Raw genomic sequence first — 16,356 nt, 5'->3', positions numbered from 1 at the left:
AAAAAAACTCTATAATTTAGTTTTATTACTTGATGGTCTCGCTAGTATTTTTCCACTTCTTGAAAAGAGGACAGCAAAGTGGCATTTGCTGGGGTTAGGACAAAGCATAGATCCCCAATGGGGTGGCCACAAGGGCTTTCATTTATATATATATTTCAATCTCAGTTACTAAAATATAAATCCTAGAAACAGATTGTTTTTTTTAGATATATTTAATTTTGTTTATTTTATTTTTATTATTATTAAACAGGATTTATATAGCGCCAACACATTACGCAGGGCTGTACATTTGAACCCTCAAACATTACCTTGTAGGAATCTTCCATGTTTATGGGTTTCAATGGCAATAATTGATTCCCATCAGGGAATGTTTGGGAGAATGTCAGATTCCCTGTTTAGTAAATGAAGCTCTTTGTATCCAAACGAAAAATCAAAGTTTTTGCTGGAATGGCTTAAATATTCGATCTGAAGCTTTGAGTTGCTTCCCACTACATGTCCAAAAAGTGACAACGGGGCAGTGATTTTATTGTTGTCACCCCTCTGAAGGATCTTCATCAGCGTTTCTCTAACAGGGTTCCTCCAGAGGTTGCTAGAGGTTCATTGAGCAATGAGCAATTTGTATCTCTCAGGAACAGGATTTATATGGCACCAACATATTACACAGCGCTGTACATTAATTAGGGGTTGCAAATGACAGACAGATACAGACAATTACACAGGAGGAGGAGAGGACCCTGCCCCGAAGAGCTTACAATCTAGGAGGTGGGGGAAGTATCACGCAATAGGAGGGAGATATGGAATGGTGGGAAGTAGTGAGGGTTTAGGAGACAGATGTTGATATGAGATAAGGGCTCTTTTAAATGAGCAGAAAGTAGGAGCAAACCGAATAGGATGAGGAAGACCATTTCAGAGAGTCGGGGCAGCTCTAGAAAAGTCTTGGAGCCATGCAAGTGAGGAGGTTATGAGTGAGGAAGTCATTAGTTGGTCATTGGAGGAGGAAAGAGCGTTTATGCGACACCAATTATCTTTTTGGCTATCAGTAACGGTAATTGCAAAAGAAAAAAATTTAAAAAGGGGTAAGAAATTATGATAAATCTCTATAGAAAACAGAACCAAAACAAAAAATGATTTTATGTAAATAAATATATAAAAATATACAAGAAATATACACATAATGTAGTTTCATTGCTTATTTATTTGTAAAAGTAATATGCAATAGAAATAAAAAAATAAATAATAAAAATATATATAATATTAATTGTTGAAAAATATTTTAATATTCTTTTTACATTATATTGTGATTGTATTGCATGCACAATTTCATTTCTGATGAATTTGCTTTTTCTATTTTTGCTAGCCATATGAATCTCACATTTACTTTTGAAAATTTACTGGTCACTATAATGCTGATTCAGAGCCAAATTATTTTGTTCAATAATGTATAATTAAATGTATTATATTTTAATAAAAAAATACTTTTATATTTTAAATATTTAATATCTATTGTTTTTTTAACTGTATGACTTTTTTACTTATTGTCTCAATGTTCTAGTTGAATGTTCTTCATGCATTTCATATGCAGACCATCTATACCAGTGAAAAAATGGGTCAACTTATAAACATTTTGATCCAAAAATGACCCAACTTTATCATTTTTCACATTGGATTCAGTTAGAAAATGGGTGAATCAATGTTTACCACTAATGGAATACAGTGTAGAAAATCTGTAAATTTTGGGTGAATGTTGGATGAAATTTGGATGACAACATCTATAATATATCTAAACCTGAAAATTAAAATGCAATATATTTTATCTTAGTTGAGGTGTCTTTTTTGAGGTTGTCTTCCTTTGTCTTATTCCATTTCTGCCATTTTATGTGGGAAAAACACAAATATTAACCTATTATAATATTATTACTATTGTATTTCAGGGTGGAAATAAGACGAACATGAAGACCTGGATCGGTTTAACACTCCTGCTCCTGGGTAGGTACATGAGGCCAATTGTTCAGCTTGCTATGTATCTATGTTTGGTGTTTCCACTTTTCCAATCCTGATGTATGGTTGTCCCATTTTAGATCGTCATATAAACAATTCGGGATTAAAAGTAGCATTTCACTTTTAAAAACTAACTGTGTGATGTACAAAATGCCAATCTAGTTGATCTAATCCCAGTCACTCATATCTTATCCCTTATTCCATGACAATATTTTAATATTTTTTCTTGTTCTTTTCCAGCATTGCCATCTGTTTTCTCCAACAAATGCAAGAAAGAAGGTATATTAATTACATTATAGCACTAATAGAAGCTGCAGTATAGTACAAATTATTTCCTTATCCTCCTGTTGTGTATTACTCCCCCCACCTCCTAGATTGTAAGCTCTTCTGGTCAGGGTCCTCTCCTCCTGTGTCATTGTCTGTATCTGTCTGTCTTTTGAACCCCCTATTTATTGTACAGCTCTGTGTAATATGTTGGCGCTATATAAATCCTGTTTATTATTTATAATAGTGCAGCTGTTTTTGGCTTACATATATATACACCACACCCCTATTCATCTCCATTACATGGGGTGAATTGTGCAGCAAGGGACATCCGGCAATCCTGACTTCCCTTGCGGTTGCTAGGACTGCATGAACTCCCATGAAATTGTAATCCCAGCTCGGCCATTCAAGATGGCCAAAGATCAGAATTATTTAGAGGAGAAGGAGGAACAATGCAATGCCAATATAGGGCAGATAGACACAAGAAAGATATGGACTCTTGTCTCGTCACCAACCTGCACTATACAATGAAAATGGAGAGATGTTTGTGCTTAAATCCAAATTGCTTATATGAGCCATTGTCAACCAGGGTTCCATGGAACCCTATGTTTCCTCCAGTGGTTCTTTGAGATTTGGCTGGTTGACCTACCGTATGATGGTGTCTGGCTAATTCTGGGTTCCCGGCCATCCGGCACAGATAGCAGGATGTCACTAAAGATCTTTTTAGTTGTCTAGAAGGCTGGCTAATTGACAAACACTGTAAAATGCAAATTTGATTATCACTGTGATGGTGGCTTCCTTCCTACTGAACCTTAATAAATTTATTCTAATAAGGGTTCCCTGAGACCCTAAAATTTATTTCAAGAGTTCCTCTAGGTTTAGAAAAACTGCCTTTAATACTTATAACCCATCATGTACTAAGGCAGACCCACCATTTGTTATTTTAGTGTTGTGGCCCCTTTGGCACATCATGTTTTTCATATACATATATACAGTCATGGCCAGAATATTGGCGTCCTTACATTTATGTCACCACTTCTAGAATATTGTTACAGTTACAAATGCTTTGGTATTGTCATGTTTCTTTTTTATGTTGTCTCTGAAAGAACACAAAAAAAGAAAAAAAAAAAACTAAGACATCCGACATAAATGCCAAAAATGGCCTGGACAAAATGATTGGCACCCTCAACTTAATACTTGGTAGCAAACCCTTTGGAGGAAATAAGTGATGTTAATCCCTTTCTGTAACATTCAATGAGTTTTTTACATCTCTACTGGAATTTTATACCACTCTTCCTTTGCCAGCTGGTCCAGGTCTCTTTTATTTATGGGGTTCCTTCTCCCAATTGCTGCTTTTATATCCCTCCACATGTGCCCCATGGGATTTAGATCTGGACTCATTGCTGGCTACTTCAGAACTCAGTGCTTTGTCTTAAACCACTGCTTAAACCTGGGTGCTTTTTGAAGTATTATTTGGGTCATTGTTCTGCTGTAAGACCCATGACCTCCGGCTGAGACCCAGCTACACTGCACCCCAGAATTCATTGGTAGTCTTCTGATTTTAAAATGCCATGCAAACAGTCAAGACTACCAGTGCCTGACGCAGCAAAGCAACCCCAAAATGTTAGTGGACCTCCTCCATGTTTGACAGTATGGACCGTGTTCGTTTCTTTGACAGTCAAATGATGTTACTTACTGAAAAGCTCTATTTTTATCTCATCTGTCCAGAGGACATAATCACAGAAGAATTGTGGCTTTCACAGGTGAGTTTTAGCAAACTCCAATTGTTTGTTTTGGTGTCAGCAGTGGGGTCCTCTTGGCTCTCCTACCATAGCGTCCCTTTTCATTCAGATGGCAGCAGATAGTGCGAGCTGACACTGTTGTACCCCGTGCCTGCAGGTCAGTGTGAATTTTTTGTGAAGTTGATTGAAGTTCTTTCTCAACTATTAAAACAATAACACTTTTTGCATGAAAATACGGACAGAATTAGAACGCTAGGGGGGTTAATAGCAAAATGTTAACACCGATTAGTGCCCATGTAGGCACCACACACCAATTCGATTCAAATTTTATCAAATTTGCAGGCCTATTCTCTATGTTCCCTGTCTATATGCAAAAAATACTCAGTTGTGTTGATGGTAATGACTAAAACTGTAACTATGCCACCGATGTTATTGCTTTGTTAATCATACTGGACATTTACTATTGATATTCTACCACTTAATTATTGGACCCTGAATATGAAGATCCCGCCTTAACCATTTTGTACATTGATTGCTGTACTATTGTTTTCTAAGAAAAGCTATATTTAGTACAATATGGATTTTTGCCCTCTTTATTCATTTGTTCTTTGTCTTCGCAAACTACCGGGGTCGGCAATATCCCTTTAAAGGGAACTTCAACCTTATTATCAACTATTCATGCATGTTACTCCACCATTGCTCCACCATGGACTCGTAGCCTTGGGATTGTCCATGGCTTTCTATAATTTTGGTTCTAAATCCTCAAAGAATTCTTTGCGCTTTTTTCTTTTCTCCGTGGTTAGTGTGTTACACACAGACCCTCAAATCTGAGAGATCTGGAGCAGCTGGCAAAGGAAGATTGGTCCAACATTCCAGGAAAAGACTCTTGATTGTTATTGAACAGGATTAACATCAGTTCTTTCTGCCAAAGGGTGTGCTACCAAGCATTAGGTTGGGGGTGCCGTTAAGTTTGTCCATTTTTGACATTTTGGGCCTGATTTATTAAAGCTCTCCAAGGCTGGAGATGATACACTTTTATTAGTGGAGCTTTTTTTTTTTTTTGCATTGAGAAGTGTTGTATTTTCTGACGTAAATGCAAGGGTGACAATAATTTTGGCCATGACTTTATATATATATTTATATATATATATATATATATATATATATATATATATAAGCTGGATGCAGACTGAAAAAAAATGTTTTAATTGACTTGGACGGCCATATTAAGATGGTGTTGCAGTTTTGAAAATTGGATCAGTTTTCTCAATCATTTGTTTTTATTATATTTAGTTTTTATCCTTTCTGATGCATTTGCTTTTTTTCACCTTCCTCTGCAGGCAGTAATCTCTTGATATATGGCCCAACTTGTAATGACCTAACAACTCCAAGAGAGGATGACGGAGCAACAGAAGAAATTTCATTATTGCATTCATTCACTCTCCTAGGGGAGACCCACCGATCTTGCTTCGTAAGGTTTTATATTATTAAAATGTTTAATCTTTATAAATGATATAGAGTTTGGGATTTCTGTGTTTGCAGATGACACCAAACTATGTAATGGAATAAAGTCCATACAGGATGTCTACAATCTACAAGCAGACCTGGATGTACTGTGTGATTGGGCAGCCAAGTGGCAAATGGCATTTAATATAGATAAATGTAAAGTTATGCACTTGGGGGCTAACAACATGCATGCTTCATACTGTCTAGGGGGAATACATTTGGGGGAGTCAGAAATGAAAAAGGATCTGGGGGTTCTGGTAGATCATAGACCTAATAACAGCATGCAATGCCAAGCTGCAATATGTAAAGCTAGTAAAGTACTTTCTTGTATTATGGGAGGAATAGACTGCAGAGATGGAGACATAATCCTGTACAAAGCATTGGTCAGACCACATCTGGAATATGCAGTCCAGTTTTGGGCACCAGTTCACAAAAAGGACATTGTGGAATTGGAGAGAGTGCGGAGAAGGGCAACTAAACTAATAAAAGGAATGGAGGAGCTCCGCTATGAGGAGAGATTAGCTGAACTGAATGTATTCTCCCTTGAGAAGAGACGTATAGGGGGGGATATGATCACTCTGTATAAATATATAAATGGTCCATATAGAGAACTCTCTTCCCAATTATTCACTTTGAGATCATTACAAAGCACAAGGGGGGCTCTTTGTTTCTGGAGAAAAAGAAGTTTAAGCTCCGGATAAGGAAGGGATTCTTCACTGTAAGGTCTGTGAAAATGTGGAATCGGCTCCCTCGGGAAGTAGTTTCAGCAAGTTCTATAGATTGCTTTAAGAAAAAGCTGGATGATTTCTAGAAGCACAGAATATAACTGGGGATTAAGGCTTTAAAGTAAAAAAAACAGTGACTGCTGATCCAGGGAACATCCGATTGTCTCATGGAATCAGGAAGGAATTGTACCAGGGTTTTTTTTTGCCTTCCTCTGGACCAACTATGTCTATAGGGATTTATATCTGTAATATGTTTATCTCCCTAGTGGCTGAACTTGATGGACTAATCTCTTTTTTCAACCTAACCTATATATATATATATATATATATATATATATATATTTATATATAAATATTTTTTTCTCTTTTTTAGGTAAACAACAACGGTGTCATCTCCTTTAAAGGTTCAGTTGAATCATACACCCCGGATGGATTTCCACTGCCCCAATATTGTATGCTCTCTCCCTATTGGGGGGATGTAGATAACGAAGACAATCCAGGAACAATCTACTACAGACAGACTAAAGATCCAGAATTTCTCGATTGCTTGAGTTTAGAGATCAACAAGCTTTATGAAGGTTTGGAATACAAAGCTGCTTGGGCCTTTGTCGCAACCTGGCATGAAGTACATTATCATGGAAGCGAATCGAATAAGGTGAGGGCCTGACTATGCCATGTATGTGGGATGTATCTTCCAAAGATTCCACCATCTCCTGTTGCTGGGTGTAAAACTGGCATCCGGTGTATGTGTGGTGGATGAACATCAGCTGAGCCGTTCCTATTAATATACCGGGACAATGATGTTTGCTAATGCCTGTTCTTTTTTATGTTCCAGACAAACACTTTCCAATGTGTGTTGGTCTCTGACAATCATCAGAGGTCCATTGTCTTATATTTGTATGATCAAATTACGTGGACAACAGGCACTGCCAGTGGTGGACATCCTAAGACCGGTCTTGGGGGCATCCCTGCCCAGGTATGTCAACCAAATGCCACAGAAATGTATATGTAAGCCCATGAAAAATGCAATATATACCAGTAACAATACATCAGAGTTCTTGAAATACTGCACTGAAATGTTATACAATCTTATTAGCCTTTCCATCTATCTGTTGTAAAGGGTAAGGGGGGAGGGGACAGAATGTGTTACTCATTATTTGCAGAGCTAGATAGACAACAGAAAAAAGTGGTGAGAAAATACTTAAAACTTGCACCTCATCTAGGAGAAGGGATGGTTGATCCAGCCCTGAATCTTGTGCCTGGTGCCAATTAGTCCACTTTTTGAAAAATCCCCATACCACTGCGGCCTTTGGGACCCGAGAGAATCCCACGACTAGGCAAGCAATAGGAAGTGTCCACTTTATGTAGGCATTAACATGGCGATGAATAAAGAACGTTTTTGTTTACTTGGGGAGCCATTAGGGTTCAAGGGTGGTGTTGGGGAATATGTAGTCCCTGGAGATCGACTTAAAGGGTTCTCTTGATGTCCCTGGAGATCATTCTCCCCTATAGTTCACTATTTTGGGGCTTGATGATAACACTTTAAGTGTTAAATTGAAACTAATGTCCCACTTGGAGATTTATCCATTCAGGCAGGTCATTTTTGCAGAAAGGGATAGTTGATATCCGTTCTGCAATGCAGCTTTGGCTAACTGGGAAACCTTGCGTTTCCAGCTTCCCCTGCATGCACCGCGGATAGGTGAACACCCCCGCAGGTGGAACGTTACCCTAGCATGGCCAACCAAGATGACCGAAGAAATAGAAAGAAAGGTGTGGTGCCCTGCGAGGGAGTATGGATAGATAAGTGCTGAAGCATTTAGTTCTGCTTTGTTATGCTCAATACAGCCCTGTGGACACCATAAAATACTCCAGGCTATTGTTCATTATTAAGCTTTAGGTCTTTAGATTGAACATTTCCCTTTCTCATACAGGCTGGCATTAATACACCACATCAATACTTTAACATGCCAATGTCCAGAACGGAACATATAGTAAACATTGCATCCACGAGCAATGTTGGATGTCCAGGAGTTTGGATTTTCCGTGCCGATAAACTCATGGTGCCGGGTGGATGTCTTCATAAGGGTATGAACCTTCATTTATCATTGTTGCTGAGAAATCTAGTTAGGGTTTTCAAAATTTCATCATGAGCTCTCTAATAAATTATTGGGCATTGATGCCATTGGTTATAGAAGCAGGACGGGAGAACCTACAGTTACTGTTAGGTCATAAGTCATGTCACTAGCTGTCGCTCCAAGGAGCTCACAATCTAATGTCCCTACCATAGTCATATGTCATTACCACAGTCAGGACAATTTTGAAGGGAAACCAATAACCTAACTGCATGTTTTTTGGGATGTGGGGGAAACCGGAGTGTCCAAGAAAACCGACAGAAATACGGGGAGAGCATACAAACTCCTTGCTGACAGTTCCCTGGCCAAGATTCAAACCTGTGACCTAGTACTGCAAAGGCCACAGTGCAAACCACTAAACCAACCATATTGCCCATGTAACTCATCATACCTAATTTCCTGAAGATAACCATTTCCCTGTATCATTTCACAAGGATGAAAATATTACCACTTCCCTACACTATCTAGAACAGCTTTCCTTAATGTATTTTTTAAATATAGAGCAGTAATAAACAATAAACAAACTATAAACAAAAATAACAATAATAAACAAATACAACTCTTCATGAAACATAAAGAAGAAAAATAAGAAACCAGTGATATAACATGACAGTTGCAACTGAAATACTTACATTTTTTTTACATTTACATACATTTCAAAATACTTCTCTACGATTCAATATATCATGTATTAATTATACAAAGTGAGTTTTGAAAAAATTACGCACAGTTAACTTCACATAGCTATAGGGGGCTCATTAATCAGTTTTTCAAGATACCAGGTAGTGTGATGAAAACATCTGTACAGTTTCATTTTATTAGGAACATTTAATTTAAATAATGTTTTTAACATACAGGATTGTGATTTTGATTCTCATATTGGGTCTGATTTATTAAAGCTCTCCAAGGCTGTAGAAGATACACCTTCATCAGCGATGCTGGGTGATCCAGCAAACCTTGAATGTTCTGGTGCAGGATTCAAAATATTTGCTAGCAAATAGCAAGTTATGTTGAAGAAATCCATTCCAGGTTTGCTAGATCACCCAGCTTCACTGATGAAAGTGTATGATCTCCAGCCTTGGAGAGCTTTAATAATTCTTGCCCATTTACTTACTTTTGTTGTGGTTGTTCTGTTTCCAGACAGTTTCTTGACTCGGGGACAGACTGTGTGGATGGATGACGAATGCGCAAATAAATGCGTTTGCAAGCACAATGGGATAGTTGAGTGTGAAGACGAAGGATGTGATGGGGATTTGGTCTGTCTGCCCGCCGGACGCCACTACTTATGTCAGATCAACGAAGTAGATTGCTAGGCCTCCTGGGGGGTCAAGAGGTAGGGACCCCTCTCAAGGCTGAAGACCTTAATTTGCTCTTCTCACTTCTTCAACTAATCATTTTTCTTAGCTGGCATTGTATTCTTAGAACAGAGACCCGATCATGTCACTGCACACTACTTTACTATCTCGGACAAAAGTCTTAAGATGTAAATGGGGTTGCAACTGCAGATACCCTTCACATTTTTATCTTGTGCTTGTCCTCCTATAATTTTCCTTTAATATACGACCTTTATTTGATAACTTCCTTCTTAGTTTTTCAAATGTGTTTATTGAGGTTTAATTATTTCTTGGAAAATACTTCTGCTTTATTGATTCTGAAAACTACTCGAGAGCAGATTTACATTATCCTCCAGTGCAACTGGAATAACTTGGGTGAAGGGTAGAATGAAATGGCCAAGGAACACATAAGTGAGCTAGAAAGGGAATGTAATGCATAAACTTGATGTTACAGAACATTTTTAACTCTCCAGGATTCACCTAATGCTAAAATCTCAAATGTTCCCTAAATTTTTAACAATTTGTTACTCCATAGATCTTTAAACCCAACCAAGTCATGATTTTTTAGTGATTTTAGATACAATTGCTCAAATGTATTCAATTTGACAATGCCCAGGTGTGATTTTTATATCAAATAGGAAATATATGATTCAAATATGATTAACCATAGTTCTTAAGAGCTACCCAAATCAAGTTTTTGGATCTTGTTGATTGATTGATTTTAAATACAATTATCCAAAGGTGTTTCATTTCATAATTTGCACATTGGATTTGTCTGACTGCAAAGTTCTTGAGTCTCTTGAATAACTGTTACCAGATTCATCTAATCAACAGATCCTCCTGATGTGGTCATCACTCCATTCCAAAATGCAATGTTCAAAAATAAAACTCAATATAGGTTTGTGTGCAAGGCCAATTCCTCTTAATTTGCCTAAAATGAAAACAGACAATTTTACCAAAATTTTATGTGGATTGGCAGGAGATAAACTAGCATCAAGTTGGCATTTTTAAAGGGAGTTTTTGGTTGTTGATTAATTACTGTTATCTCCTCTTCAGTTAACTTTCATTACCAATCTTTACTACTGTCTTGTATTCGATTTACAATGGTTTTAAACAAACTCCCCCCAAAATTTTTTGTTGTGATTCAAAAGAAAATAGTAAAACTGGATGAGCAGAGACCAGCTATGAATATTTTCTATGTACTTCAGTAATGCTACTGGTAATTTTATTGACTGGTATCCAATATTGTGGTCACTCTACAGGGTCTCCATTTTCAAGTCATTTCTATTTCCTATTAAACTCTTTTCCAACTAATTCCTAAATTCTGCAGTGACATTTTTAAAGGGTCTCAAGGTCCTTGTTAGAGCTTCTTGTACAACCCACAAATCTATATGTAGCCGGTTTAAAGATCTCAACTCAATAAAATTAAAGCATACTAGTTACTGGTGAAGGAAACATTCTTTTCATGCAACACAAGCCGTAAGAAGTCTTGATCTTGCAAAACCTTAACTGATTCCATCTTTCATTGCCATTGCTTGGTTTAGCATGCAAAGAACACTATTAAAGGTTTTATTACAAGACAACCCCACCAACTGAGTGGGTTTTCTTTCTTTGTGGATTAAATTGCTGTGAATGATCAATGTGTAAAACATCTATATAAGGATTCATATGGTATCCAAAAAAGCCAAACTTTTTTTTTGTTTTTATTATTGGCAAGGGTATACAACTTTTGTATCGTTGAAATGGCAAATTAAGCTGCTTTATCATATTAAGGCCCACTGCCCCCTAAAATATAGGGTTATAAATTGGTAAATATCCTTAACTTACCCCGATTTCAGTCTGATGTATCCTCAGTCACAATTCTTGAGCCAAAATCCTCAAATATGTTGAGAATCCAGAATCACTCAGGAACTGAACTGTGCTTCAGCATCTTCTGATGGGATTTTGGATATTCTACATTCTACAATTCTACAGGATTACGCCAAAAGCTGGGATAAGGAAGCCATAGACAAAAACAGGGCAGGGAAAAACTTTTTCATAATTAGCCTTGACATTGGTTTACTAAATAAATGTTTTTTTTTCACTACTGTGCACTATTTGTGAATTTTTCATCCTATCTAAAATTAAATTTTTATTTGCAAATGGTTGTATCTGATGGGTTATATCTATAAGAGCCATTTAGATGTGTCCAATCTCTAATTGTTGGTACACAATTGTTTTTTTTTTTAGTTACATTCGGATCACAAAAGGCACAACATGGATTTTCAAGGTTTATTATATCGGTAGCTCCTGGCCCATGAATAAGGGGTCCATTTATAAAGCTGGCAATCATTATTTCAGAAACAATAATGGCACCAATAACATTATTTATAAAAGTAGAGATTTTCTGACATTATCTTTACTTTTATGAATGGTGAAAAGTGATCATCACAGCCACAATTAAAACCACTTCCAGATATGGCGATCCATTACTCCAATAAAGTTAAGGGAAAGTGTGAATGCTAATTTAGAGTATTCAATATTTGTTTCAGTTTTCTCTGTGGAAAGGTTTGCCTTACGCACTACTGGCATAAAGGATTTATTATTACAAATATATACATTTTTGATAATGAAATAACAACCCTTAGTTAATTCAATTCATAAAACTTAGTACGCTGATGCCATTGTTGGATCTAACAAGCCATCTGGTGTATAAACCAGATGAATAAATAAATAAACAAAATAAATATACTGATATATCTATAGGTATACCGAAGAAGTATATTTAAATATGAGAACATATTGGTAAAATCACATCTGTTTTGGGAAGTTTTGGATGTACAGCTATAATGTGATATAAACAAAATCTGTTTACATGGACAAATGTGATTGCCATGATATTCTTATATTTAGGTTTTACTAAGTGACAAAGTAACCCACGTATGCCTCCAATAATCAATAAAAACTTGAAATGTCCCCCAGCCACAAAAGTACTTTGCGTATTTGAAGTCAATTGGAGCTTTCACTTAGTAAAATATAAAAGTCGGTCAAGAAGCATTTGTTTGAGAATGGTTTATGTATATCAGTCTCTAATGCAATGTGTCGTAGCTTGAGCTTGCCAAAGTTGAGTTTTTTGGTTTCAAAACTGGCACCATGAATAATGCATGATGCCAAAAGTTCCATAGTAATATAGGACTAATACTAATACTTGGTGAGTTGATGGCTTTATCTGAATAAAGCTCACCCCTGGATTTAGAGAGCTATAAAGCTAGTAAGTCTATTAAATGCAATCGATAATACCAAATAAATACACAAAAAACGTACATATACAAAACCTTAAACCTAAAACCTTATAAAAAACATGGTGTTTATTATTAAACAGGATTTATATTGCCAACATTTTTCGCAGTGCTGTATAATAAATATTATTAAATGGTTTAATTGGCTTCAACAAGAACAAAAATCCATCCAGATATCCTCTGGCAATTGGTCGTATTCCAGATCAACAGTCTACACCAGTATTTCTCAACCAGGGTTCTTCCAGGGGTTGTCAGGGGTTCCTTGAGCAATGGGCAATTTGGACCTCTCGGCTCAGTTTATTGGACATTGGCTATCTGTAAGTGTGACATTTTTCCCAATAGCCAGCAATGAAGGAAGCATTCTTCCCATTGACCACCACGCTAATATACTGTGAGCTGTGGATAAAGTCAATATAGGTGGGGTTCCCTGAAGATCTGGAAGTCATTTCAAGGGTTCCCTTGAAATGGTGGGGTATGCTGTATTTCATCCGTAATCAGACTCAAAGAACAACCCCTTGTCATTACATGGACAAACTAGTGAAAAGATGCACCAAATTCAGTAAGTAATTTTCCTTCCTGAGGTCCTTCATGCCTCCTATTCCTTAACTTCTGTGAATTCTCTCCAATCCTCCATCTATTTTGGTGACCCGGTGCCCCAAACTACATTTTCCAGATGAAGTCATACTAATGCTTTGTGTAGGGGGAGAGTAAGTCTTTATCTCTCCTGGGTCTATACCAACATAAAATCTTGCTGGCTTTAGAAGCTGTAGCTTGGCATTGGGTGGTTTTTTGGGTATACTATGCTTGCATTGGCTATTTTGCTTGGCTTATTCATATCATTCTGCAATTTAAAGGTTAAATCTTCTAGTTGATCAAATAAAATATCTCCGATCTGGATACCCACATTCATTACTGTTCTGTAACCCCATCAAGTCCTGGTATTGGTTCATAGGAGGAGCAGGAGCACAAATATCACTCAAATTTCATATAGTATTATAGAAGAATCAGGCACATTCCCCTCAATATCAGCCCAACACGGTGGTCTGGACATCAGGATTAATGGTGACCTTCTGTATTATTGGTGTCTTATAGGAAAAGGTCAAACTTTCTGTTTTACCCTTCTTGAAACACTGGTACAGGTTGGTATTAACCTAACCTAAGGTCTTTGTTATCTCTTTAGCTTTAGGTGTGTTGGGTTAGTTTATTTCAGATAGACAAATACACATTATCATATATTATTTTACCTTTCAATAATGTAGGATGACCTTTTTATGTTCATGATTTTTTTTATCAATATATAATAGTAGAGGTATGTTCCTTACACTTATTAGAGCTCAGAAAGCTACTAGGATGATTTGTTTAACTTCTTCAATATTACAAAATGAGTCATTTAAATCAGCAGTCCCCAACCTGTGGTCTGCGGAGAAAGTTTTGGTGGTCTGCCGCTCTGTCGGGTGCACCCCCACAGCGGGGTCAGGAGAAGGAGCTGCGAACCATGTCTCCCGTATGCATCACAGGCTTAGGGAGGTGGGCGAGTAGTGTCTCCTGACACAACCCACCTAGGTCTGAGCCTGTGATGGGTTCTGGCATCATCATGACGTCTCTCTGCGCATGCGTGGTCCGGAGTCCGTAGATTTAGTGGTCCGTGACATCCAAAACGTTGGGGACCACTGCTTTAAATATTTCTGTGATGTGAAACAAAAAAGTATCTTTTTTAGCCACAAGATGTCCTCAGTGTTTTGAGTGTAACTTCCAGCATAGCTCTACCCAGAACATGATGCAGGACGTCATGGAGTCACTCTAAGAAAGGAACCCTGGAGTTTCTGCTATTTAATGCAGAGAGTTGATTTGATTGAGCTCCCTGGCGGTATTCCCGGTATAAGTGTGGCTCAGGGTGAAATTTCTTTACAGAAAACCGTAACCCCGAGCCACAGTAATTGAGGACTTACCTGGTCCCACAAACCCGTGGCGTCCTCCAGCAATGCTGGCGAAGCATCTAGGTCCACTTTGTCATGCCCTATCGGCATCCGCATCGGCATCCCATTGGCGATGCCATGCATCTGCCTCCCTTAGCCTCGCATCCTGGTGTGTGAACATTGGCAAGACTAGGGGATGAAGATGCCGGCTGGGTATGCAATGTGTGTCACGTCCGGTGGCGTGTGTTGGGACCGGCAGGAAATTTAAAATTGGAAGTACTTTTACATGTCAAATGTACTGATTTGACATGTAAAAATACAAAATAATCATACTGCCAGGGAGGATAAGGACCAGCCTGAGAAGACTGAGGAGTAAGATGACCAGCACATCACACAACCAATAGACATTAGAAAAGGAAAAAGCATAAGGAAGAAGGTAGGGGCTTTGCAGTGGGAAAGCACTGAGTTTTAAGGTATACCCTAATGACCCCTAATGTCATTAAGCTATACCCTATCAAACCCTAATGACTTAATATAATTGTGAGTTTTGTTACTCATCATTCACTGTTATTGGTTTTGAGCAGGGTCTGATTTGTGCTTGTTTCTCCCCTAGGCCAGCTAGCTTGTGCTGAAGGGATGAATATTGGAGGGTGGCTGTGAAGATAGTGGAAGGTCATTGATGGGAGCCATGATGGTTGTGGGCAGCCATCCCTATGCTAAGCCCTTTTATGTATTTTAATGATAATATTACAGCCACAATAGCAGTACTGCAGGGCGCCCCAATGGCCGTGGCACCCCAGGCCTCAGCAATTCTAAGATTTGAAAGATGGAAAGGGATTTAGAGCAGAATTTACCTATTAGCCTCAGAAGGCCAGAGCATAGTCATGCATAATGGCAAAGATACAAGCTCATGAGTCTGCTGCTTCTTCTTTTAAAGGCCAATTAAAAGTTGTGGGACAAGGTGGGACAAGACCTATAAGTATTACTGAACAGCAAAAAGAAAAGGCAAGTCTTCTGCCCTGCTAGAAAGATCATAATGTAATAAAATGCAAATTCTTTAGCAATTAAAATATTTCATTCACATGACTGGAACAATCCATTGACTCACTTTTGCAGATGCCACCATTCCTCTCCAAGGCAATCTCAAAATATTATAACTTTCTGAGGGTAGCCCTAGATAATTCCATCTCCATACAGCTTGACTACACCACTCTCTCGATTTAGAACCGAATGTCTCCTTAGGGTGTACCGTAATTCATGGAAAAATATATCTCGGGCTCAATACGGAGAGATATGTTTTCATCTCTTCCACAGGGCATACATATCACAGAAAGGGCTCAGCATTTGGATATTATGGATACTAACTGTTCGCATATACAGAAGACAATCCGCTACTTTTTATCACAGCCTATAGGAATACCTGTTGATTCCCTGCTTTTGGCGTCAACTGGCAGTGTATTT

At 37.8% G+C, this 16,356-nt stretch overlaps 1 protein-coding gene across 1 annotated transcript in view; it reads left to right on the top strand.

Annotated features, from left to right (window-relative positions):
• The window catches only part of LOC140340428 (alpha-tectorin-like), a 28,328-nt gene extending 16,553 nt beyond the window's left edge, over window positions 1-11,775 (top strand). The window contains exons 3-9 of the mRNA XM_072425624.1: window positions 1,932-1,986; window positions 2,239-2,277; window positions 5,345-5,475; window positions 6,609-6,890; window positions 7,071-7,211; window positions 8,167-8,320; window positions 9,508-11,775. Of these exons, the coding sequence (XP_072281725.1) occupies window positions 1,950-1,986; window positions 2,239-2,277; window positions 5,345-5,475; window positions 6,609-6,890; window positions 7,071-7,211; window positions 8,167-8,320; window positions 9,508-9,680 (957 nt within the window). The 5' untranslated portion in view covers window positions 1,932-1,949 and the 3' untranslated portion in view covers window positions 9,681-11,775. The remainder of the gene's footprint in view (window positions 1-1,931; window positions 1,987-2,238; window positions 2,278-5,344; window positions 5,476-6,608; window positions 6,891-7,070; window positions 7,212-8,166; window positions 8,321-9,507) is intronic.
• The last annotated feature ends 4,581 nt before the right edge of the window (window positions 11,776-16,356 follow it).

The sequence above is a fragment of the Pyxicephalus adspersus genome, chromosome 11 (assembly GCF_032062135.1).
Source record: "Pyxicephalus adspersus chromosome 11, UCB_Pads_2.0, whole genome shotgun sequence".
NCBI classification, from domain to species: Eukaryota; Metazoa; Chordata; class Amphibia; order Anura; family Pyxicephalidae; genus Pyxicephalus; species Pyxicephalus adspersus.
The sequence above is the reverse complement of the archived record's forward strand: the minus strand, read 5'-3'. Positions and strand labels throughout refer to the sequence as shown.